The following is a 26,049-nucleotide window of genomic DNA, read 5'->3' on the forward strand; positions in this document are numbered from 1 at the left end:
CCACTGGCTATGATAAAATATTTTGCTTTTGAAGATAACGACTCTGATTCTTCCACTGTCCTGAGGCACCTGTATCTTTTTTTTTTTGAGTCTGCCAAATGAGAAAATTACCAATGCTGTAATACAGTGATACAGTATAGTGGAAAGGCGACTGAACTCTGGGAAACAGGAAGCCTGGGTTCTAGTTTATTGTGCTCTCTATTCACTTGGCATCTTAGGGAATAAATGTATTCTAAGATCCCTCTGAGCTCTACAATTTATAACTGATTATTTTTTTCTCATTCCTACTGGAATAGTTAAGTTACATTATCCTGATGTATTCTGAGCCCATCCTATTTGAAGTGTTGATTGTTTTCCCTGTTTCTCTGACCTTCTTTATAAAGACCCTAACCCTTCATCTTTTCAGGTAAAATGTTGGGACATGGCCACCCTGGAGTGCTGCTGGACCCTGCCTTCCCTTGGTGGGTTTGCCTACAGTCTGGCTTTCTCTCCTGTAGACACAGGCTGTTTGGCGATAGGCGCTGGTGATGGCATGATCCGTATATGGAATACATTCTCCATAAAGAACAACTATGATGTGAAAATTTTTTGGCAGGGTGTCAAGTCCAAGGTTACAGCGGTAAGGAAGCTTTCTCTGAGCTTGCCTCGAACTTTTTTCAAATAACTAATTCTCTTTTAGAGAATACCTGTTCATATAAATGAACTCTGTTGGGAATTCAGACTTCTTCAAGGGTATTTTCGATGCAATTTGAAAGTGGAACAGCAGAAGGACTCTCTCTGACCAAGCCCATTACATACCTCCTAATTCAGAAATTTGGCTTTGTTTGTAAAATTAAGGTTTTGTTCAAGTCACACTGTTTTCTAATAGTAAGAAATTAGAAATAACCTGGATGTGTATTCATAGGAGATACATTAAATTGTAACCACATGGGGAATAGTATTAAACTATTAAAAGTGATAATGTAGATCTTTCTTTGATGTGGGAAAATGTTAATGATTCATGAAAAATGCAAATTACAAAACATGGAATGCAGATTACAAAACAATACGTATAATTTTTTTGTTTTTCTTCGAAGTGATATCTTTGTTGTGGCTATTTAGTCTAAAAGCAATAAAGGTTTGTGGTTCAAAACGAAAACCACAGTACAGAAGTGTAGGAAGCAAAAAATGTTTCCTACCCCACCCTTGACTCCATTCTCCCACTTCCATCATCCAGAGAACCACTGTTGACAGTTTGTGATGTATCTTTCCAAGCTTTGTTAATGATGAATAGAATCATATTTTCTGAATTGTTCTGGAATCTTTTATTCCCCACTCAACAATGTATCATGCACATCATTTAAATGTTTGAACCTATTTTTGTTTTTTCAATTATATATAAAGTTCAACCACAAAAAATGTCTAGAAAGATACAGAATTGGCAATGGGGTGTTTGGATGGTGAGATTACAGGTGGCTTTTACTTTGTTTTTAATACTTCTTTGTTTCTCTCTTTTAAATAATGAGAATTTGTTACTTTTAAAATTAGAAGACAGAAGGAACAAGAAAGTTTCCCAACTGAACACTTGAAGTATAACCTAAGGATTCCCTTAACACTGCCCCTTTCCTCATTTTTTTGTAGCTCTGCTGGCACCCAACCAAGGAAGGCTGCTTAGCTTTTGGAACTGATGATGGAAAAGTGGGATTGTATGACACCTACTCCAACAAGTAAGAAATAGACGATTCCTATTTAGCCCATTGACCAAATTGTCAGTGAGTTAATTTTGAGTTCATAAACCTGGATGTATATCATAATAGGCCTGGGAAGCATCTTTAAGATTCTGACTCTGAGTTTAGGCTTAGAACTCAGAATTTTATTTAAAAAATTTTTTTCAGGTGATGGTGGTTCAGCCCATCTGACCTGTGGGAACCACTGAAATAAACCATTTGCTTTTGTTTTCCCTCAACATTTTTTTTACAAAAGTTTTCAGACATTGAAGAATGTTAAAAGCCGAGAACAAAGAACATCTCTGTACCTTCCATCTTGATTTACCAGTTAACATTTTGCCATACTTGCCTTATTTGTCTACACTTAACAAAAATTAACAATATCCATAATATGAGCTAATATCCAGTGCATATACAAATTTCCTCATTTGAGCCAAAAACGTTTTCCTGAGTGTTTTTTTTTTCAAACTTTTTTCAGTCAGGGATCACACATTGTATTTTGTTATGTCTCTTTAGTCTCTTATTCTAGAATAATCCCCCACTTCTTTCCATAACATTGCCTTTTCAATTTGAAGATTCCAGATAAGTTGTTTTGTAGCATATTCTGCATTTTGGACTTCTTAATTCTTTGTGGTGACTTGTAACTCATTTCACTATTCCCTGTGTTTCCTATATTCCTTGTATTCCCTGTATTTCCTATAAACTGTCTAGAGCTGCACTGTCCATTACAGTAGTCTTTAGTCACAGGTGGCTACTGAGATGTGCTGAGTGTAAAACATACTCGAGAGTTCAAAGGCTTAGTCCCCAGAAAAGAATGTAAAATGCCTCAGTAATTATTTATTTTCACTATATTTTAAAAGATAATACTTTTTATATACTGAGCTAAATAAAATACATTCTTAAAATTGAATTTCACTTGTTTCTTTTACTTCTGTTAACTTGGCTACTAGAAAGCTTTGAGTTGCAGATGTGGCTCACAGTATAAATCTACTGGGCACAGCTATTCTAGATGCTTGATTAGATTCCAGACCTGCACTGTTCAGTTTGGTAGCCACTGGCCATGTGTGACTATTTATAGTTAAAGTAATTAAAAATAAATAAAATTAGAAATTGAGTTGTTAGTTGCATGAGCCACACTTCCAGTGCCCAAGGGCCATATTTGGCTAAGGGCTACTTTATTGGACAGCACTGTTCTAGGCCAGGGATTAGAGAATTATGGCCCATGAGTTAAGAATAGTTTTATCTTTTGAAATAAATGAAAAAGAATCAAAAGAATATTTCACAATGTATGAAAAGTAAATAAAATTCAGATTTCTCTGTCCATAAGTAAAGTTTTATTAGAGCCCAGCCATGCTCTTTCTTTTTTTTTTTGGCCGCATTGGGTCTTTGTTGCTGTGCATGGGCTTTCTCTAGTTGCAGTGAGTGGGGGCTACTCTTCATTGCGGTGCGCGGGCTTCTCATTGTGGTGGCTTCTCTTGTTGCGGAGCACGAGCTCTAGGCATGCAGGCTTCAGTAGTTGTGGCACACGGACTCAGTAGTTGTGGCTCGCAGGCTCTAGAGTGCAGGCTCAGTAGTTGTGGCGCACGGGCTTAGTTGCTCCGCGGCATGTGGTATCTTCCTGGACCAGGGCTGAAACCCGTGTCCCCTGCCTTGGCAGGAGGATTCTTAACCACTGCGTCACCTGGGAAGCCCCACACTCATTTTTTTTTACCTCTTGTCTGAGGCTGCTTTCATGCTACCACAGCAGAATAAACGAGTTGTGACAGAAATTGCATGCTTCACGAAGCCTGAAGCACTGACTATCTGGCCCTTTACAGAAAAAGGTTGCCTAAAGATCATTTGCATCTAAGAGAGAATCATTCATTATACTGTGCAGCTAACCTTTTTATATGCCAGTTTTTTAGGTACTTATGTATAACTGAATACGCATTAACTATTTTTCTTCATATCTAGCTTTTTTTTAAAAGGCTACACTATTTCAAAGAAGTATTTAATAAAATAAAACTATATATCAATTTAAATAGGTTTGTGTCATCACAAAACTGCTGACTAATTCTGGTAAATTACTATCGTTTGGTTATTATAAGCTGAATATCCAAACTGATACCAGCAAAGGTATGTAGTAGGAGGAAGGATGTTGCTGTAGGTACATTGTTAGTATTCAGCCAGAAATGCTTATTCTACTTCTTTCAGCCAAAGAAAAATTGGTTCATTGTCTAGAGTGATAATGGTAAATGTGTCAGATACATGGAAATAAAGAAGTCAACAGCTAAGTTAGTTCAGTCATAGGTTCTAGAATCCTGGAATTCTAAAATTATACAAAGAATACAGTATATGTTAAAGGTAATAACCGCACTGCTCTGTCCTGACACATCACATATTATTAATCACCACAGCAACCTTCAAAAATACCCTGAAGAGCAACGTTTCTTTAAAAAAAAAAAAATCAAAAACTCAAAAAGAACTACCATATGATCCAGCAATTCCACTCCTGGGTATATATCCAAAAAAAACAAAAACACTAATTCGAAAAGATACATGCACCCCAGTGTTCATAGCAGCATTATTTACAACTGCCTAGATATGGAAGCAACCTAAGTGTCTATCAACAGATGAAAGGACAAAAAAGTTGTGTGTATATACACACACACATACACAATGGAATAACTACTCAGCCATAAAAAATAATGAAATTTTGCCATTTGAAGCAACTTGGATGGATGTGGAGGGTATTATGTGAAGTGAAATAAGTCAGACAGAGAAAGACAAATACTGTATGCTATCACTTATATGTGGAATCTAAAAAATACAACAAACTAGTGAATATAACAAAAAAGAAGCAGACTCACAGATACAGAGAACAAACTAGTGGTTGGGGTGGGGTGGACTATAGGGGTGGGGGAGTGGGAGGTACAAACTATTGGGTGTAAGAGAGGCTCAAGGATGTACTGTACAACATGGGGAATAGCGCCAGTATTTTGTAATAATTAAATGGAAAGTAACCTTTAAAAACTGTAAAATAGGGCTTCCCTGGTGGTGCAGTGGTTGGGAGTCCGCCTGCCGATGCAGGGGACACGGGTTCCTGCCCCAGTCCGGGAAGATCCCACATGCCGCGGAGCGGCTAGGCCCGTGAGCCATGGCCGCTGAGCCTGCACGTCCGGAGCCTGTGCTCCACAATGGGAGAGGCCACAACAGTGAGAGGCCCGCGTACCGCAAAAAAAAAAAAAAAAAAAAAAAAAAGAATGTGATGTTAACGACAGGGTAAGCCAAAAATGACTTCCAGTCTTTTACTTGAATATAAGGTGGATACATCTGCATGGTGATAATATATGCTTAGCAGTAACCTTAGTTCTGGGCTTAACAGTTTGCATTTTCTGTCTTGTCCTGTTTTTCTCTAGTTGTGATAGCCTTTACACTGGTATATAACTACAGTAATATTAGAATATTTGACAGAGATGGGGAGATTGATCCCAAGCTGGCCAGTTGGGGAGGTTAATAGCATTCTTTTACTGGGTGAAGTATGTTCGGGACTTAATTATTTTGTTAGTAGCTATCATTACATGGTATATTATTTAAGTGTTTGCTTGTTTACAGTCAGTTATTTGGAGAAGGGTACTGTTAAATTATTTTTCTTTAATATCAGCAACTAAGTTTATATAACAGGTAACTTTTTTAAAAAGATGGTCTGTTTTCCACTATATCTTTTTGTTTTAAGTCTTTCTGTTTGTAATCCCCCTTCCCCCCAGGCCTCCACAGATTTCTAGCACATATCACAAGAAGACTGTATACTCATTAGCCTGGGGGCCACCGGTACCCTCCATGGCACCCGGTAAGTGTGAGTCATTCTGTAACAAACGTGAGAGTATTCTCTTTCTTTCAACTTAATCCTAGGATGTGCAACCTGGAAAGAGTCATAAATATTCTAATGCAGTGGTTACTTAAGCAAGCTGCTATGTTCCCAGGGGTCCATGAGGGCAGTTGTAACAGGTGATAAATTAGAAAGCATTCACCCAGAATGAGCCTCTCCAAACTCCAAACTAAAGCATATTTGATCTCTTTGAGCTGAATTTTTTCATTGTGAATATAGTTATCTCATGCTTGGTCCTGATACCTAATCTAATGATTTTCACTAAAATTTGCTATCACCTTTTAATTTTATCAGAATGATAATGTTGGGAATTCCCTGGCAGTCCAGTGGTTAGGACTCTGTGCTCTTACTGCCAAAGGCCCAGGTTAAATCCCTGGTCCGAGAACTAAGATACCACAGGCCATGCAGTGTGGCCAAAAAAATAAATAAAGATAAGCAATTTATTAAAAAAATAAATTTAAAAAAAAGAATTGTAATGTTAATGATCATCTGTTTTCACCTACAGTTAGAGCAAACTTAGAATTTCTCAAATGATCTCTTGTTGCCTTTGATGTATTCTGACCCTTTTCCTTTTCTAACCCCTCAGCCTTATATTTCTCTTTCTTATGCCTACAGTGGTAGGTCTTGCAGAATTTTAAAAATGAATGTGTTCAGCAAAAGTCTTTGGTAATCTTTTCTTCACCATATATAATGGAACATCTGTAAATTTCCATAATAATGTAAACGTTTACAGTGTAAATCATCAGAACTCAAGCAGCACTGCAGTGGTAGTTCGTTCATTCATTCATTCATTCATTCAACAAATGTTGATCCTCGACTTGTGCCAAGCATAGTTCTAGCAGTGGTGAAAATAAAACTTGCCCTTACAGAAACCCACCAGAACCACTGTTTGCTTCTTAAAAATCAACAGGATGATTGCTGTAACGCCAAAGAAATCATTGCTTTGAGTACAGCTTCTTACAGTTAGTCATAGCAAGTCCTGCAGCTCCATATATTTAAATGCCCAAAGAGTACTTGTCGGTAAGAGAAGGTAAATTCCCCAAAACTTTGAAAACATGTTTTCTGATCCCAGCTTTGGCACCCCTACTATTTTGAGTGGCAGAAGAATGTTTAAAGCAAATATGTTGTATTATAAATATTAATGTAGAATTAATATACCGTTTATTTCTGCCCCCAACAACTGTGTTCAGATGCAAAGAACAGTGACTTTATTCCAATAAATTAATGTAATTCTTTTAAAACATCTCATAGTATGATATGGTCATACTATAGCAACAAATAGTTAAGCTGGTGAAGTACAAAACGGATACGCTTTCTTTCCTTATCTCATATAGGAGGAGAAGGGGACAGACCTTCCCTCACTTTATACAGCTGTGGAGGGGAAGGGATTGTCTTACAACACAACCCCTGGAAGCTTAGTGGAGAGGCCTTTGACATCAACAAACTCATCAGGGACACCAATTCAATCAAAGTGAGTTCTTGTGGTCTAAAGTCTTCTCATGATCTCTCCATCTTCTTGGCTTCTCATCTTGCATGATAAATGCCATTATAAGAGGTATCCATTATGCTCAGGCAGATTTCAAGCGTCTCTCAATTGCAATGGTGATTTATTATAAACTTTCTGATCTTGAATATAAAGCAGGCTTTTCACGCCAGCCACTTTCTCCAGAGTGAGGTGTTCGTAAAAATAATTTTTTAATATGGTATTCAAGTGCAGATATAAGGTATTTTGCTCAAGACAGAATTGTCATTTTGTTTTTAATTTTTTTAGTGAAATAATTACAGATTTATACAAAAGTTGCAAAAATAATACAAATAATTTCCTTATATCCTTGACTGAGATTTCCACATTTAGCCACATTTTCTTTACCATCCTATCAGTGTATCTGTATGCCAGAACTGTCTTTTTAAATGAAACCATAAATGTTGAGATTTCCTTACTCTTTCAAATGAGCATTTTTTACTGTTGCTCACTATTTTGTATGGCTAGCATAAAAATAACATTTAATCATAAATTGAATTATTTTTGTTGACTGTATTCCTTCATGTCTTAAATGTCAACTGAACATTAACATTCAACAATGAATAAAAGAGACAAAATTCCTATTCTTAACAAACTTTTAGTTTTGTGACAGTTAAATGTATGGATCAGAGGCTCATATAAGGAGTTTGGGCTGGAAATAGAAATTTGGAGTCTCTTCACATGAATGGTAGCTAAAGAAGCTGCAGGTATGTATGAGGTGATCTAAAGAGACAAGTAAGAAAAGAAGAGGGCCCAGGCAGCTTTGGGGAACACCAAAAAAAGTTAGGAAAAAAAAAAGATTCTGGAAAAGAAACAGAAGAGATAGGAAGAAAAAAGCGTAGTGTGTATGACTTCTATTAAAAAGGCGACGACCCCCATGTTATCAAAGCCAATGGATATGTTTCATGTCTTATTGTGGGATAAAAATCATTTTAATTAAGTTCATTTCACAAGGTTAGACACTGCAGACATGTAGTATTTACTGGCCTCTTCTTTATCCCATTTAAGAAATCGTATTTCAAACAGTTGCTCTTAGTACCTCTTTGGCGAATTACGTAGATTATTTATAAGAATGGCTGTTGTACAATTAGAACATTTTTAAACTAGGGATTTTCTTTTTTTTCCCCACACTGTCATCACTGATTTGTAAGAAGAACAATGTTTTCAGTCAAGATTGGTTTGTTTTGCTTTCTAGTACAAATTGCCTGTACACACAGAGATCAGCTGGAAAGCAGATGGCAAAATCATGGCTCTTGGCAATGAAGATGGGTATGTGTTTGTTTCTTTATAAAAAAAACTTTGTAATTGCGCATATATTTGATCACAAGCTAATGCCATCTGTAATGTTAGTTGGGAAAACCTAGTTGTATTTGATGTTCTGACTTATCCTTGATATCCTTAAATGACTCAGCTCTCTGCATCTTTGAGAACTGCAAAATAAGTTAAATATTTTCAGCCCAAAGAGTACTCAGCACTACTCTGTGTTTTGGCTGTTGTGTGCTTCACAGAATCCTCATCTCCAGAACTAAACTGCCTAAATCTCCCTTCATTTTTTTTATAGTAAACCTAGGCAGAAATGCTTTTTAGGCCTCACCATGCCCTTTGCAACATCTTTTTCTTTTGTTTTTGTTTTTTGGGGGTTTTTTTTTTCCCCTTTCCAATGTTGATCATAGTAACATAGTCCTATTTCAGCCATTTGTTTATTAATTCTTCTTTTAGCTTCTCCCTTGCACCATTTATTATAAGAGCCTGATAAACACAACTTTCCAGAGATTGTTGAGATTTGTGAAAACTGTTTGAAAGACTACTTTTTGTGTCTGGTTCTTTGTGAGAGAGTAACCTCTGCAGTTTATATAGGGTTATCCTATTCCATCTCACCTTTCTTTGACTGATGGGATGAGGGAGATACCTGTTTGCATTGGACTGTAATTTGAGCATCCATCTTTCTTGTCTTGGTGTGTTTCTTATTCCAGATCAATAGAAATATTCAAGGTTCCTAACTTGAAACTGATCTGCACCATCCAGCAGCATCACAAGCTTGTGAATACTATTAGCTGGCATCATGAGTATGGCAGCCAGCCAGAGCTGAGCTATCTGATGGCCTCTGGGTCCAACAATGCAGTCATTTATGTGCACAACCTACAGACCGTCATAGGTAACTTTGGTTTCTTTCCATATTGGGGTGGTATATGTGTTCCACTACTTCTTGTTCCAATTTCTGTGCCTTTTTCCTTTCTTTTCGGTATTAAAGTAAATACTATTTTTATAATTTTTCTGCTTTCAAAAATAGTATATTCACCTTATTTAAAATACAACAAAAGTTTCAAACATGACAAAATTCCCTAATCCCATCCCTCAGTAAAAACCAGTGTTATTAGTTTGCGGCATGTTTTCTCCAGATTTTCTAAAGTATAGTTATTGCTATAGTTATTCCAGGCCAGGGGTAGGGATATGACTTTTCATCTTGTGTGAAACTGTCGCTCTCCAAAAAGATTTTGCCAGTTTGTATCCCCTTCCCTCAGTGTTTCCATGTGTGACTGCAGCTAATTCTCACAGTCCTGGGAGGCAGGTTTTGTTATCTTCATTTTCCTGATTAAATTGAGGTGCACAGAGGTTAGCTCACTTCCGTAAGTCCCACAGCTAGTATACGATAGAGCCTAGACTCAAACCCAAATTGTCTAATTGCAGAGTCTGCATGTGTTCTAGTAACTACTAGTCCCTGCCTGGCACGTTGATCTTTTTCATATTTTCATATGATGTATTCCTTAATGAATCTTAAACTTCTCTGAATTTCTTCAGCACCCAGAAGAATCATAATAGTGGTCAGAGGCGCCTGTTCTTTTAATGTGAAGGAGATGTAGTTACTTTTTTTCTAATATGAAGAAATTATAATGTGACACTAATCTGTTTCCAAAGTGCTGGAGAGTATGTGCTGTCAACCATAGTGAAAATTTCAAGTTGACATTTTAAATTTCTCTAGAACTAATTTCCAGTGATTTCCTGAGAATCTTTATTTGTAATAACAAAACAATTTTTATTCTAGCAGTGACTCTCTCAAGTTAAAAGGAATATAGGAAAACTAATAGTGTACATAGATTTTGCTAATAATAAATAGCAGACAGTTTGTAACTAATAAGCATGATATGTTAGAAAGCTTATCCTAGTCCTCTGATTCCAAATTAAATATCTACTTTGGCAAAGGACATAAACTTAATTTTTTTAAACTGAAGTATAGTTGATTTACAATATCGTATTAGTTTTAGGTAGACAACATAGCGATTCAGTATTTTTATAGATTATATCCATTTAAAGTTATTATATGGGCTTCCCTGGTGGCGCAGTGGTTGAGAGTCCGCCTGCCGATGCAGGGGACGCAGGTTCGTGCCCCGGTCCAGGAAGATCCCACATGCCGCAGAGCGGCTGGGCCCGTGAGCCATGGCCACTGAGCCTGCGCGTCCGGAGCCTGTGCTCCACAACGGGAGAGGCCACAGCAGTGAGAGGCCCACGTAGCGCAAAAATAATAATAATAATAAATAAATAATAAAGTTATTATAAAATAATGGCTATCTTTCCCTGTGCTATACAACATATCCTTATTGCTTATTTATTTTATATACAGCTTTGTACCTCTTAATCCCACACTCCCATCTTGCCCCTCCCCTCTGCCCTCTCCCCACTGATAACCACTAGTTTGCTCTCTATATCTGCGAGTCTGTTTCTGTTTTGTTACATTTATTCATTTTATTTTTTAGATTCCACATATAAGTGAAAACATACAGTATTTGTCTTTCTCAGTCTGACTTATTTCACTTAGCATAATACCCTCTAGGTCTCTTTTGTTGCAAACAGCAGAACTTCCTTCTTCCTTATGACTGAGTAATATTCCATTGTACATATATACCACATCTTTATCCATTCATCTGTTGATGGACATTTAGGTTGCTTCCATATTTTGGCAGTTGTAAATAATGTTGCTATGAACATTGGAGTACATGTATCTTTTAGAATTAGTGTTTTCATTTTTTTTGGATATATGCCCAGGAGTGGAATTGCTGGGTCATATAGTACTTCTATTTTTAGTTTTCTGAGGCACCTCCATACTGTTTTCCATAGTGGCTGCACCAGTTACATTCCCACCAATAATGTACTAGAGGGAAAAAAAAAGAGAGAGAAAAAATAATAATAATAATGTACCAGAGTTCTCTTTTCTCCACATTCTCACCAACATTTGTTATTTGTGTTTGTGTTTTGTTTTGTGTTTTTTGTTTTTTTTTCTTTGGCTGCATTGGGTCTTCGTTGCTGCACACAGGCTTTCTCTAGTTGCAGCAAGTAGGGGCTACTCTTCGTTGCGGTGCATGGGCTTCTTATTGCAGTGGCTTCTCTGTTGCAGAGCACAGGCTCTAGGTGCGTGTGCTTCAGTAGTTGTGGCACACGGGCTCAGTAGTTGTGGCTCACGGGCTCTAGAGCACAGGCTCAGTAGTTGTGGCACACAGCCTTAGTCACTCTGCGGCATGTGGGATCTTCCCGGAGCAGGGCTCGAACCCGTGTCCCCTGCATTGGCAGGCGGATTCTTAACCACTGTGCCACCAGGAAAGTCCCTATTTGTGTTCTTTTTGATGATAGCCATTCTGACAGGTTTGAAATGATGTGATTGTGGTTTTGATTTGCATTTCTCTGATAATTAGCGATGCTGAGCATCCTTCCATGTGCCTGTTGGCCATATCTTCTTTGGAAAGATGTCTGTTCAGGTGTTCTGCCCATTTTTTAATTGGGTGGTTTGTTTTTTTGACACTGAGATCTATGAGCTGTTTAGGTATTTTGGAAATAATCCCTTATCCGTCATTTGCAAATATTTTCTCCCATTCAGTAGGTTGTCTTTTCGTTTTGTCCATGGTTTCCTTTGCTGTGCAAAAGCTTTTAAGTTTAATTAGGTTCCATTTATTTATTTTTGCTTTTGTTCCTTTTGCCTTAGGAGACTGAGCCAAAAACAATACTGCTATGATTTATGTCGAAGAGTTCTCTTCTAGGAGTTCTAAGATTTCACGTCTTACATTTAGGTCTTTAATCCGTTTTGAGTTTATTTTTGTATACAGTATGAGAAAATGTTGTAATTTCATTCTTTTACAGGTAGCTGTCCAGTTTTCTCAGCATCATTTATTGCAGAGCATTAACTTAATACTTAAGAGCAGTGCAGATCTTTTTCTACTGTAATACTGTCACCCTAGTTTGTTTTTTATTTCATATCTACTGAATAACAGAAAAAGGAAAAAAATGGCCAGAATCCATTTGATTTTATTTTTACCTTCTTATATTTAAATAATTGAGACTTAGAGGAAAGTTGCAAGAATAGTACAAAGGACTCCCATATACCCTTCACAGATTCAACAACTTATATTTTGTCATATTTGATTTGTTCTGTGTGTGTATGTACGTATTTTTCCAAACTGTTTGTGTTGCATGTGTCATGCCCCATATCCCTTAATATTTGTGTATTTTGTAAGAATAAGGCTATTCCCTTACATAACCATAATTCCATTATAAACTTCAATTAATTTAATACAATAGTTTGATCTGCCATGCTTATTCTAGTGTTGTCAATTGATCCAATATTGTCTTTTATATCTAGAACAGTGTGTCAGCCTTTTTTTTTTTGCCGCACCACGCAGCCTGTGAGATCCTTGTTCCCCAACCAGGGATCGAACCCATGCCCCCTGCATTGGAAGTGTGGAGTCTTAACCACGGGACCACCAGGGAAGTCCCTCATGTTGATTTTTTTGAAGAATGCCAGCCTGTTATTTTGTAGATGTCCCCTCAATTTAGTTTGGTCTCCTATTTTCTCATGACTAGATTCAGGTCACACATTTTTAGCTAGAGTGCCATATACATGATATGTTCTTGGTATCACATCCAAAATATATTATTTTCATTTTGATGGCTTTTAGAAAGAAAGAATGATAGCTAATACTTCTTGCAGTAAGCCCATGTGCCAGGCACTGTGGATATGCCTACGCACTTAACTACTAAACAACACTGCCCACGTAGAAACAATATTGAAAATCACACAGAAAGCACGTGGCAAAATCTTGACTCTTGCCATGTTAATACCCTCCTTTATGTCTTTCTGTAGTTGTTGCTGGTAGAAATGACATCATCCCCTTGTCTTATAGAGAGCAATCCTGAATCTCCAGTGACCATTACAGAGCCCTACCGGACCCTCTCAGGGCACACAGCCAAGATTACCAGTCTGGCATGGAGCCCACATCATGACGGAAGGCTGATATCTGCTTCCTATGATGGTACAGCTCAGGTACTATTGCGTCCTTGATTCAGTGGGTTCTTCACTGTGTACTCTAACTCAAACTCTTTCCTCCTTTCCCCCAGTTTTGTACAGACTCCTTCCCTCACCATTATCTTCTATAGAAAGGGATTTTTCTGAGCTCTAGAGGGCATTTTAGTTTATTAAACATATCTGGGCCCTTGGCAGGCTAAGTCTGGGGTGCATTTTACTTAGATGAAAGGGGAAATATTAACAGGAACTAGCTAAATTCTGATGTTTTTAAAGATTTCATTCTGACCTACTGTCAGTTTAATGGACTAAAGTTGATGTGAAAAGTACTCCTCCCATTCTGTTCTATCACAGAATGGTGACTATAAGTAATGAAAAAATGTTTCTAATAATAAATTGGTAACTCAGACCTCCAAGTTCTCAAAAATAAAGATGAGGTGCCAAACCAGAGGTATGGGGTGAGTTTCGGATATCAGAACCAGAAGAGACCTTAGGATCTATCATCTGTGATGGATGTCTGTCTCAGTATTGAGTGGTCAATGAGCTATCTGCACAGAGCTGAGAGCCATGATGGGCTACCCTTTGTGCAGCGCAGACTGGAGTAATTCAAGAAACAGCAAGGAAATTGATCATTTGCCCACAGACAGAAGAATCACCTGTGAGAAGTTAGAACCCTAAGCATCCATCACATGTGCAGGTGTGGGCTCTGAATTAGAATTCTCTTCATGGTATCTGAATCCCCAGCCCAAAAATAACATACGATACTGGTTGAGGACAGTGAAATCCATAGGGCACCATTAAAGCTTACTCAAAATCATCCACATGGGAATGCCTCTATATCCCAGAATACAAAAATCTCCCACAGGAAATAGCACTTTCTGAAACTGAAATCCTAAAAGTACAAATCACAAGAGGAAATAAGAGTACACAGATTTTTTCTAAAATCTATACCCCCCCAAAAAACAATAGAATAACGAGAAATTATTCTCTTGTGTGACTTTTGGTTCTAGGTGTGGGATACTCTCCAGGAAGAGCCTCTATGCAATTTCCGAGGACATCGAGGTCGACTGCTTTGCATCGCATGGTCCCCGTTGGATCCAGACTGCATCTACTCAGGGGCAGATGACTTCTGTGTGTACAAATGGCTCACTTCCATGCAAGAACATTCCCGACCTCCTCAAGGTCAGTCAAACCCTGGAGCCCATAAAGGCTTGCCTAATTCCCTTTCTCCTTTCCTCAGTAAGTGAGTTGACTGGAGTCAAGCAAGGAAGACATTCATGCAGGGCGGCAGCAACAGGATGGTAGGGTTGGAAGCCCAAGCAAGGATAGCAGCCATGAGGGGCCTGAGGACAATACCCAAATAGTAACAAGTATACCTAGCACCCAGATCTTGTTTTCTAAATATCATTCTCCATTAAAAGGGACTGACCAGGGCTTCTGGAGAAATGGCTAATTCCAGGTTAGGACAGGAAAAATACAAGATGAGCCTGCAACATCATATGCCACAAAGGAAGGAAGTGCTCAAAGAATAGAGATCATCAAAAGGACAAAGAAGCCAGCTTGAAGGGGCTGGCTATCCAAATCTGGGACATTCTGAACTTGAAATAATTAACAGAATTTCATTTCTGGCTATAAAAGAATAACTGGTACCAGATTTGCCCACTCACCAGAAATAGCTAGAAAACTAGACAGAGTATATAAACGACTAGAAATATACCCGAAGAAATGAAATGATACATCCATATAAAGACCTATAAAAGAATGCTTATAGCTTTATCTATAACTGCCACAAACCGGAAACAACAACCCAAATGTACCTCAGCTGGTAAATAAACTATGCTATATCCTGTAGTGGAATTCTACTCAGCAATAAAAAGTAACTACTTTTAAACACAACAAAATGGATGAGTCTCAAAAAGGATTATGCCTAGCAAAAGAAGCCGGGCACAAAGACTAAATACTGTATAGCTAATACAGAGTATGAAATGTAGTCATAGGGCTTCCCTGGCGGTGCAGTGGTTAAGAATCCACCTGCCAATGCAGGGGCCGCGGGTTCGAGCCCTGGTCCGGGAAGATCCCACATGCCACAGAGCAACTAAGCCCATATGCCACAACTATTGAGCCTGTGCTCTAGAGCCCGTGAGCCACAACTTCTGAGCCCACATGCCACAACTACTGAACCCCGTGCACCTAGAGCCCATGCTCCGCAACAAGAGAAGCCACTGCAATGAACAGCCCACAACAAAGCACCACAACAAAGAGTAGCCCCTGCTCGCCGCAACTAGAGAAAGCCCATGCACAGCAACAAAGACCCAATGCAGCCAAAAATAAATAAATAAAATAAATTTTTAAAAAAAAGAAATGTAGTTATAAATCATATGAATTTCTAAAACAGACAAAACTGAACTACAGTGACAGCAAATCAGTGATTGCCTGGGGCAATGAAATGCATAACCTAAATCTAATCGTGAAAAACATAAGGCAGACCCAATTTGAAGGAAATCTGACAAAATAAGTATCCTGTAATCTTCATGAGTTTCCAGTCATGAAAGTCAAAATAAAATCTGAGCCTGTTCAGGCTGAAAGAAAGTAGAGACATAACAAGCCAGTGCAACATGTAGTCCTGGATTGATTCTTTTTGCTATAAAGGACATTCTTGGTACAACTGGCAGAACTTAAGTGAGGTGGGAGTAGACAGGAGTAATGTATCATCGTTAATTTCCTGATTTTAATGGTTGTGCTCTGATGATGTAGGAGAATATCCTTGTTTGTAGGATACACACTCAAGTATTCAGGGGTAAATGGGGCATTGTGTTTATGATTTAATGAAATCCCAAAAGGGTTTGGTTTGGTTAACGTTTTGATAATATAACTAAGAATTCATTGGGAAGGAAGGGAAAGGGCAAGAATGTTATCAAAAACAAGAGTAATAAGGTTTTGGAGATTATCTCCTAGAGTGCTTTTAACCAAGAATATATACTTTAATCTATCCTTTTCTGAACTGTGATTTCTATAGGCAAGAAAAATATTGAATTAGAGAAAAAAAGGCTCTCTCAACCTAAGCCAAAGCCCAAAAAGAAGAAAAAGCCCATCTTGAGAGTGCCTGTAAAGCAGGAATTGTGTGACGGGAATGAAGAAGAGAGTGTAAAGGAGAGCTCGGGCCCTGTTGAGAATGGAGTGTCAGACCAGGAGACTGAGGAAGAAGCCCGGGAGCCAGAGCTACCCTGTGGTGTCACCTCGGCAGGTATGTGGCCAAATCCTGTGTTTCACTAACTCTCTAGGACTTAGTAGTCATGACCAGGAAACTAAGCCAGGTCTACCTTTGACGTATTAAGGGGGTCTACTGGGTGACTGGGATGGAAATAGTGAAGTTCTATAGAGAAAACTTCTTATCAACTTGAGCAGGGTAAGACTGTGGGACAAAGTGAAACTAGGGCAATGTATACATAGAAACTTACATGGGGAAAGTTGTAACAATATGATGTCATCAGCCATGTTTACTGAAAGAAACCATTGTCCCTTACAAATATCTGACCTAGAAACTATCACCACTCTGGGAACTTGCAGGCAAACAATATAAATAGGACTGACTCATGTTTAATTCTACAGCAGAATATTTTGATGTGACAGAATTTAAAATGGCCAAAATATATGGTACAGAGTCCTCCCTGACCCTCTCCATCCCAAGGGATGGCCACTGGGACCCACAGTTTGGGTAAATAAAGATCTAAAAAGTTTAATGGATTTATTTTTTAGATTCATCAGAATACTTCTTTATCGTAAAATGTTCTTTACCCCTGTAGATCAACAACTTAGTTTGGGTTTTTTGTTTTTTGCGGGTTTTTCTGAGTTCATGGTGTGTACACTCAGGATTGTGACTCTGTATCCCATACACTTTAAATTTCTATTGGTAAAGTTGTTCCTTGTTTGTGGAATTAAATATGCAATTAGTACTTTGTCACCCAAGCCAAGTTGGGAACTCCTAGACCTATGGTATAAAGCTGTGGAGGCTAGAACCTTTATAACTTTTCCTTAGATCAATTAGTCAAGAGTTCTAAGTAATAAACTTACAGATTCCTGGAAGGCAGTTTGTGAGATGGGGAAAGGGAGACTACCCATGCTTCCTATCTGAAATATTTCATCTTATATTTGGGGTAATAGATAAAATCACACCATGAAGACTGGTATACTCTTAATTTTTAAAAAGAACTAGATTCTACATTGTTCTTATCCACATTTTTTTTCTTTTTCCCCATGATGTAGTCTCTAAAGAACCAGTTATCTGCACTCCAGCATCCTTAGGCTTTGAAAAGTCAAAAGTCACCATTAATAACAAAGTCACTTTACTGAAAAAGGAGGCACCTAAAGAAAAGTCAGGTTGGTATTTAATAATTAAAATATTTGGGGGGACTTCCCTAGTGGTGCAGTGGTTAAGAATCCGCCTGCCAATGCAGGGGACACGGGTTCAATCCCTGGTCCAGGAAGATCCCATATGCTGTGGAGCAACTAAGTCCGTGCACCACAACTACTGAGCCTGCACTCTAGAGCCCACGAGCCACAACTACTGAGCCCGCATGCTGTAACTACTGAAGCCTGCGCTCCTAGAGCCCGTGCTCTGCAACAAGAGAAGCTGCCGCAATGAGAAGCCCACACAACAACAAAGAGTAGCCCCCTCTCACCACAACTAGAGAAAGCCTGTGTGCAGCAATGAAGACCCAACGCAGCCAAAAATTTTTTAACAAAAGAATAAAAAATTTATTTGGCTATTACAAATAAATAAAATATTTTGTTAAATTATCCTCAAAAATTACATGCAACTGAAAACTCAGAAGTTTTCAGTTTTTCGTTTTGTTTTAGATTTTAAATATTTGTAAGTGTTTTGATTGTTTCGATTTGGGGTCATTTTTTTAGTACTTGAGGAACTGTCATTTTGCAGTTGTTGATGTTGCTTCACAAGTTTTCACAGGGACACGTTTGTGTGTGTTGTGAACATTGCCCCCAGCTAATTTAATTTGAAAACTTCCTTATAAGAGTGGGAACTTTCTCTGCCCAGCAGTATCCCTCCAGTAGGTTACATATAAAATGGGCATGCATTCAGTTTTGTGTTTTTGATCAACTCTTCTTCAGACAGTCGGTACTTTTATTACATTTCAGAAGCCTTAATCAAGAAGCGAAAAGCTCGTTCCATGCTTCCACTGAGTACAAGTCTGGACCACAGATCCAAAGAGGAGCTTCATCAGGACTGTTTGGTATTAGCCACCGCAAAACACTCCAGAGGTACAGAAATACACTTCCTTGGCCCATCCGTAGTCTTCTGGGAAGTGACACATAAGAAGTGCTTGTTTATATGTTATATGAATGAGCCAACAAATGTCCAAAATTGTTGTATTTCTGCATCATCCCTCCCCCACACCCTGCTTCCAGGTTCTGTCCACACTCTGACCGCTGTCAGCACTCTCCAGTGCCTTGGAGACATAATGCTGTTTTTCTATTATAAATCAAGTTGTTGCCAGCCATATGGGTGCTGGAATTGGTATGATGGCTTAAATATCTCAGCGTGAATCAATTCCATCAACTGTTTTTCCCCAGTAAACAGCATGTACATGTAGAAAAAAAAATCATTTGCTCATTGGAAATAACCCTTAATACGGCAGTTCCTTTAAAAATTTTTGATGGAAGTTTTTGTTTATAGAAGGTTTTTTGGTCTCAGTTTTTCAAAGCCCTCACCTAATGTGTGTTATTTTAACATTTGAGCAACTTTTTTCTTTAATTTTGAATTTTATGTGTTGAAAAGGGATGCACATGATAAAATGAAATTCAAACAGTATAAAACCTGAGCCTAACAAACCTGACAAACAAACTTAACAAACCTACCAAAGAATTTTCATATTTTGCCAACTTTGTAACCAGCAGGGGTCTCTGTTAGGGTAAACAAGGGCACAGGACTCTTTTTCTCAGCATCTGAAGTGGGTGTTACATACATTTGGAAGTAACTGGACAGAAAACAGTAACCTATTAAATGACTTCATCTTAATTTTTGTCTTTCTGAATTAGCAGAGCCAAAGGAGGATGTGTCTGCTGATCTTGAGGAAAGACTTCACCTGGGGCTTTTCACAGACAGGGCTACCCTGTACAGAATGATTGAGGTTGAAGGTGAGACTAGTCCAATCAACACAATCCTGTCCATCTTTACGCTTCCCTAACGCTTTACACATACCTCTTTTATGGCTGCCATCCTGTGGTGTGGTAATAGTTAGTTTTACATGTCAGCTAACTAGGTTTTGAGTTCCCTTATTTGCATGTTCATAAACACCCCTCACTCGCATCTGTCACAGGACCCTAAACATACAGTGTTCATTCTGAGTGTCTGAGTACAAGTGAAAGTGGGTGGGTGGGTGGACAAGTGACTGAGTGGGCTTCAGTCCCCATTATGAACACTCTGGGAAGTGACTTACCCATCAGCCAGTGACTACATATTCTAGGAATTTATTCCTGTCGTTCATCCTGCCTTTCTTTTTCTAGAAGACAGTGCAGACAGATGTTTCTGAAACATCTTCCAAATATTTCTCCTCCAAACAGGAAAAGGTCACTTGGAAAATGGCCACCCTGAATTATTTCACCAGCTCATGCTTTGGAAAGGAGATCTAAAAGGTGTTCTGCAGACTGCAGCAGAAAGAGGGGAGCTGACAGACAATCTTGTGGCTATGGCACCAGTCGGTATGTTCTTTTCAACAAAAGCCCTAGCATCTCTAGGATACATCCACTAAAGATAGACTTGTCTTGAAGGACAATTTGGCCATGTCTAATAATTAAATTTAAAATCCACATCCCTTTGACCCAGCAGTTCTGACTGTAGGAATTTAACTGCACCTACACATGCAAAATGGCAGCTATATATGGACTATGATTGCAGTGGTGTTTGTAATAGCAAAAGATCGCAAGAACCTCTATGTCCATCAGTATAAGACTGGTTAAATCTTGTATATCTATACAGTAGAAACTCTTATAGGTACCCCAAAAATGAGGTAGCTCTGTACATTCTGATACAGAGCGGAGCTCCAAAATTTAGTAAGTGAAAAGAATCAAGGTATAGATGCACAACAGAATATATAATACTCTGTCCTTGATACTTATACATGTGTGGTTATATATTCATAGATTATTGCCAAAGGTTTCAAAAGAAACTAATAATAACGGTTGTCTCCAGGGAAAGGAATTTGGACAAGTTTGGGTAGTAGGATGCCAGGATAACAAGGAAATTTTTTATGCCATGCCTCATTTTTTAGCTTTTTATTGAAGTATGCCAGAGAGAGAGATGGAAGTACACAGGTCATGAGTGTACTTGAATTTCACTAACTGAATACTCCCTTGTAACTAGCACCCATATCAAGAAACATAACATTACCAGCACCCTAGAAGCTTCTCTCATGCTCCCTTTCAGGCAGTCTACATGCACCCCAGCAAGGGTAAGCACTGTCTGACTTCCATACTCATGTACATTTGAATTTTGTACTATTTTTTATGTATTACATAATCAGAGAAACAATTTACATTTCAAAATGTAGGGATGGGGAGAGGTAGATGAAACATGATCAGATGAAACAGCAACTGAATTACTATCTAAATGTTCTGCTTAATGCAGTGACTAACAAGCATTTTCAACCCAAATGTACGTGCTTTTTTTCCTTAAATCTGCTGTTTTTTGTTTGTTTGTTTGTTTGAAGCCGGTTACCACGTGTGGGTATGGGCCGTGGAAGCTTTTGCCAAACAACTGTGTTTTCAGGACCAGTATGTCAAGGCTGCCTCTCACCTACTTTCTATCCACAAAGTGTATGAAGCTGTGGAGCTGCTCAAGTCAAACCATTTCTACAGGTCTGTATGACCCAACAGCTGAACCAGCAGTTGGATGTAATGTGAAATTAATCTACGTAACAGTTCTGTTTCATTATAACCACCATAAAACCTTTATTGTAATTAAACATCTCAAATGTACACAAATATATGTTCGCTAGCTTAAACATCAGTGCACCCACCACCTATACTTAACAAATGTCAACTTTCAGCAATATTTGCTACTGATATTTTTTTTTAATTTCTTTATTGTTAATACAAATAAGGAAAAGAGCATGACACAAATGAACAGCTTAATGAATTACTAAGAGAGGAACTTTTTTAAGCCCCACCCGTGAAGTGAGAAGTATAACATTCCAGCCTTAGTTGAATTGCCTTTCCCCGATTCTGTCCTCATCCCTTCTCTAGGAGTAACCACTCTTCTGAGACTGGTATGAATCCTTTCTGTTCAAGTTATTATTCTTCCACTACAGTACATATTTAACTACAGAAAACAAAAGCAACAAAATATTTCTTGTAGACAGCATACAGTTGGGTCTTGTTTTTTATCCAGTCTGATAGTCTCTGCCTTTTAATTGGAGTGTTTTAATGTAAATATTAGTGCGACTGATTTAAATCTACCATGTTGCTATTTCATTTCTTCTTTTCCTGCTTTCTTTCAGATTAGTTAAATATTTTTTTATCTCCAGTACTGGCATGTCAGCTATAATCCTTTATTTTTTTTAATGGTTACTTTAGGGTTTATGATGAGCATTTTTAACTTATCAGTTTACCTTCAGATAATATTGTACCACTTCTTGCATACATCATACTTCTTTCTTTCTTCCTGTCCCTTCCACTATTGCTGTCATATATTTCACATACTATATACATGTTATAACCCCACATTACAATATTAGAATTCTTGCTTTAAACAATTACCTTTCTTTAAGTTTTTAAACATTTTCTTATATTTGCCCATATATTTATTTCCAGCACTTTCCATTCTCTTATGTAGATCCAAGTTTCCAATTGCTGTCAATTCCTTTTTTTCTGTGAAGAACTTCAACATTTTTTTTTGTAGTGTGGTCCCGCTGGTGACATATTCCATCAACTTTTGTTTGTCTATAAAAGTCTTTAATTTTGCCTCTATTTTAAGGGATCTTTCAGTGGGTGTAGACTTCTAGATTGGAAGGTTCTGTCATTTTGTGCTTCATAGATATCATTCCCTTTTTTCTTGGCTTGCATTGTTGACTTGACTACTGCATTTATTCTTATCTTTGTTACACAGGAACTATTTCTTTTTTCTCTGACTGTTTTTAGGACTTTCTCCACCACTGATTTTCAGCCATTTCATATGATGGCTTTGGTGAGACTTTCTTTTAATCCTATTTTGGTGTGTTGTCTTCCTTTAGAGATTGCCGGACTCTGTTTTGGCAAGCCGTAAAGTTACCTGCAGATCAACTTGATCTTTTCCTGGCTGTTTTAAGCTTTCTTAGGGCAAGTTCAGAGAAATCCATACTCTAGAATTAGTTTGCCCTCCTGCCTTCTGGTGTCTTTACCTAATGCCTTGTGTAAGTCAACAAATCAGAACTCAAATGTCTGGGTGGTCAAAACTTTTATGTCTCCACAACCTGAGTGAGCCCTGGGAATTATTCAGCTTATCGTTCCCTGATTATTCTTTGTACAGCCTTAAGGACTTTCCTACATATGCAGAGCTTTGTGTTTAAACCAGAGACTCAACAGGATCCCTAAGCACTGTTGTGGAGCTCTTCCTCTGGACAGCTTCTTCCTTCCTACTGTCCTGCCCCACAAATTCCAATGGCTTCGTCTCCCCTCAGCCCTGACTGCTGAAGCTCTGCTGGGATTCCTTCTGGGAAAATGGTTTTAGGCAGAAAGCCAGGGCCATGATTGGGCTCACATTTGTTTCGTTCTCTCCGGGATGACAGTCCTGTGCTGCCTGATGTCCAGTGGCTGAAAACAGTTGCTTCATGCCTATTTTCTCCAATGTTTTAATTTTGCAACAGGAGGATACGTCTGGTCCTAGTTGTCACTCCATCATGGCTGGAAGTAGAGGTCTCAAATTATGTACTTCTTAAATATTGCTGTGTCTAAATCACCTTAGTGTAAAACACTTCTATTCCAGCTACAACTTTATGTTGGCTGCAACTCAGAAGTTGTATGTCATTTGGAAAATAGTAGTTCAGTCAGTTAACACAGATCCTCCAAATGTTAACATATCTCACTATAAAATATCAAAAAAAAATCACATTGCTTACTTCATCAGAAAAGTCTTTAACTTTGGGGAAGCCGTCAAGCTCACAGTGGCAGGCACAAGTTTCCTAAAACTCTAATTTTCACCTGAAAGCTCAAATTTTATCATTGGCAACAGTACTGTTGGTCGTTTTCCATGAAATGACAGGCTTGCTTTGTTCATTTTTGAGAAAACATCTGCCAAATACTCAACACTAAATAACTATAGTTTGTTTGTTTGTTAGTCATTCTTTCAAGAAGTAATGAGATTCCATCTAAAAAAAAGCAACTAGTTCAGCTTGCAATTCATTCATACAGGTTTTTCATAGAACCATTGTACTTTGGAATTCAGCAAAGAATACAAAATGTTCTTCCCATTTTGTCACATAGAATATTAACAGGATGTGCAAGATTTACTGAAATTAATCATTTCTCCTTTTCAAGGAAATTTACCTTTTTTTTTTTAAAGACAAGGGCCACTAACTGGATTCCTGCTCCAGGTGCCAGCACCTGGATCAGGAATCAGTACAAATGTCAACACACTGAGAAAAGGCAAATAACCTCTTGACATTATTGTGAAAATAGTCTTGACCTCATGAACCCCCTGAAAGAGCCTTTGGAACTCCGGGAATCCACAAACCACACTTTAAGAACTGCTGACATAGGTGAAGAATTGAGCACAGCACGCAGTTCTAACTTGCCCTGTAATGCAGGGATACAGTTTTTTTATGGGAAGTTGGAACAAGACAGACAACACAAAGGGAACGGCTTATCCTACCTTGCAGCCCCTCCTAGGGCCTCTTTCAGATTGGCTAATTACCTATTCTTGCCTCTAGGGAGGCTATTGCAATTGCCAAGGCCCGGCTGCGCCCAGAGGACCCGATCCTGAAAGACCTGTACCTCAGCTGGGGAGCCATCCTAGAAAAAGACGGCCATTATGCCTTAGCAGCCAAATGGTAAGTCTGAGGGAAACAGGAGTGCACCCAAACAAAGAAGAGCTTTGAAAGAGCTGGACAAGGATGGAAGAAAGAAGTTTAGAGGTGGGGGTGAAATAACTAGCAAATTAAAAAGCGTATATGTATTAAAGCAGCTTCATAAGATTCATCGGGATCTACCTACTTGGTATTTATGTAAGTCACCATAACTTCAAGAAATCCAAGTCGTGGACTTGGAAATCACTCCTTTCTTTAGGGATGTCTTGTATCAGTAAATATGGGAAATGGGAGGGAATGCCTCCTTTGCTTGGGTTCAACTCAGCAACTGCTGAAGTTCCTTTATTTCCTTAACCTGTATAATGCTGCCTCTTCAGCTTCTGCTGCACTGGCCTCAGCCTTCACAGGGACAGCCACAGGTAATGACACACCTGGGACCACAGGAAGGCACGCAAGGCAAAGTGGACAGAAAGAGATGATTCAACCCTCTGGGGAGCAGGTGTAGGCGATCTGTTTATGACACTCTGCTTGAGTTTTCTTTTGTATTTTAGCTATTTAGGAGCCACTTCAGCTTATGATGCAGCCAAAGTTTTGGCCAAAAAGGGGGATGTGACATCACTTAGAACGGCTGCGGAGTTGGCTTCCATCGTAGGAGAGAATGAGTTGTCTGCTACCCTGGCTCTCAGATGTGCCCAAGAACTGCTTCTGGCCAGGAACTGGGTGGGAGCCCAGGAAGCCCTGCAGCTCCACGAAAGTCTAAAGGTCAGTCTGTTACTGCCTCTCCTGCTTTTAAGAGGGATGAGCCCCAAACCCTTTTCTAGTCAAATTCCAAGTGAATTACCCAGTTGCACAAGCTGTACCAATTTGGTAAGTATCCTTAGAAGTGTCCAGCAAGCCCTGGCCATACTATCCCATTTAAGTACTGTGGCTTATCAGTTGCCCCATTCAGAGTAAAAGATAATGTGGTTACTGACAGTAATTCCCACTGCTTAGCAGTCGAATAGCCTTCAGTCAGTTCAGCCCCTGTGTTTCTTCATTGATGTCATCAGCACACAAATGAAGAGGAAGAGGGTCTGCTTTGAAGAAAACGGATTGGCTTTAACAGAAATCACGTTGCTCTACCTGTAGCAGCCCTCTTCAGCTGTTAGCTGTAATTCTGCCTGTATGAAACGGAGACCTTCCCAAGCTTAAGTGAGAAAATATTATAGGGATATACAAGGAATCTCATGGCAACTGAAAACCCAGCAGAAGTAAGGATTTTTTTTAGACCTTTTCTCTGTGCTCTCTTCTCTTCCAGCTGATTCCCTCTGTTAAACCTACTTGGATACAGCCCCTAACCACTCCCCCAGCTCTCAGATCTACACAGCTTGTCTGGTCCAGCACCTTCTGCCTATGATGCTTTAACTTCTGTACGCTTTAATCTGAAGTTTGGGCAGAGAAAAGAACTAGATGAGTCCAGCCCATCTTTTCTCAAACTGGGCCACAAGTCTTAAGTGGCTGGCCTGCATGTGGCTTAAATTTCAGTGAGTAGGGCTATAGCTGGGGTGTCATATTACAAATATGGTTGCTAAAAAAAAAAAGTAATAAATATGGTTGCTTGAGCCCCAAGAGCTGTGGGTAGGAATCCCCCAAAAGGCATTTGGAAAAACTGT

The 26,049-nt window shown here is 38.7% G+C and overlaps 2 protein-coding genes across 5 annotated transcripts in view; one reads left to right on the plus strand and one right to left on the minus strand.

Annotated features, from left to right (window-relative positions):
• GEMIN5 (gem nuclear organelle associated protein 5) overlaps positions 1–26,049 on the plus strand; it is a 42,014-nt gene that overhangs the window by 8,878 nt on the left and 7,087 nt on the right. Inside the window, exons 8-23 of one of the 2 annotated variants that reach the window (XM_060008459.1) lie at positions 407–619; positions 1,621–1,706; positions 5,453–5,535; positions 6,909–7,045; positions 8,292–8,365; positions 9,070–9,251; positions 13,264–13,403; positions 14,393–14,564; positions 16,399–16,626; positions 17,646–17,759; positions 18,537–18,659; positions 19,440–19,535; positions 19,962–20,099; positions 21,107–21,254; positions 24,302–24,421; positions 24,949–25,159. In XM_060008459.1, the coding sequence (XP_059864442.1) occupies positions 407–619; positions 1,621–1,706; positions 5,453–5,535; positions 6,909–7,045; positions 8,292–8,365; positions 9,070–9,251; positions 13,264–13,403; positions 14,393–14,564; positions 16,399–16,626; positions 17,646–17,759; positions 18,537–18,659; positions 19,440–19,535; positions 19,962–20,099; positions 21,107–21,254; positions 24,302–24,421; positions 24,949–25,159 (2,265 nt within the window). Of the gene's footprint in view, positions 1–406; positions 620–1,620; positions 1,707–5,452; positions 5,536–6,908; positions 7,046–8,291; positions 8,366–9,069; positions 9,252–13,263; positions 13,404–14,392; positions 14,565–16,398; positions 16,627–17,645; positions 17,760–18,536; positions 18,660–19,436; positions 19,536–19,961; positions 20,100–21,106; positions 21,255–24,301; positions 24,422–24,948; positions 25,160–26,049 lie in introns of both variants that reach the window. The other variant, XM_060008458.1, reaches the window with a different exon arrangement.
• The window catches only part of CNOT8 (CCR4-NOT transcription complex subunit 8), a 47,731-nt gene that overhangs the window by 408 nt on the left and 21,274 nt on the right, over positions 1–26,049 (minus strand). The window contains exon 7 of one of the 3 annotated variants that reach the window (XM_060008461.1): positions 9,967–11,243. The exons of 1 other annotated variant lie outside the window; for it this stretch is intronic. In XM_060008461.1, coding sequence (XP_059864444.1) covers positions 11,154–11,243 — 90 coding nt within the window. In that variant the 3' untranslated portion in view covers positions 9,967–11,153. Of the gene's footprint in view, positions 1–9,966; positions 11,244–18,618; positions 18,697–26,049 lie in introns of those variants that run through there. One more of the 3 variants, XM_060008462.1, reaches the window with a different exon arrangement.

Source organism: Delphinus delphis, chromosome 3 (genome assembly GCF_949987515.2).
Source record: "Delphinus delphis chromosome 3, mDelDel1.2, whole genome shotgun sequence".
In the NCBI taxonomy this organism is placed as follows: Eukaryota; Metazoa; Chordata; class Mammalia; order Artiodactyla; family Delphinidae; genus Delphinus; species Delphinus delphis.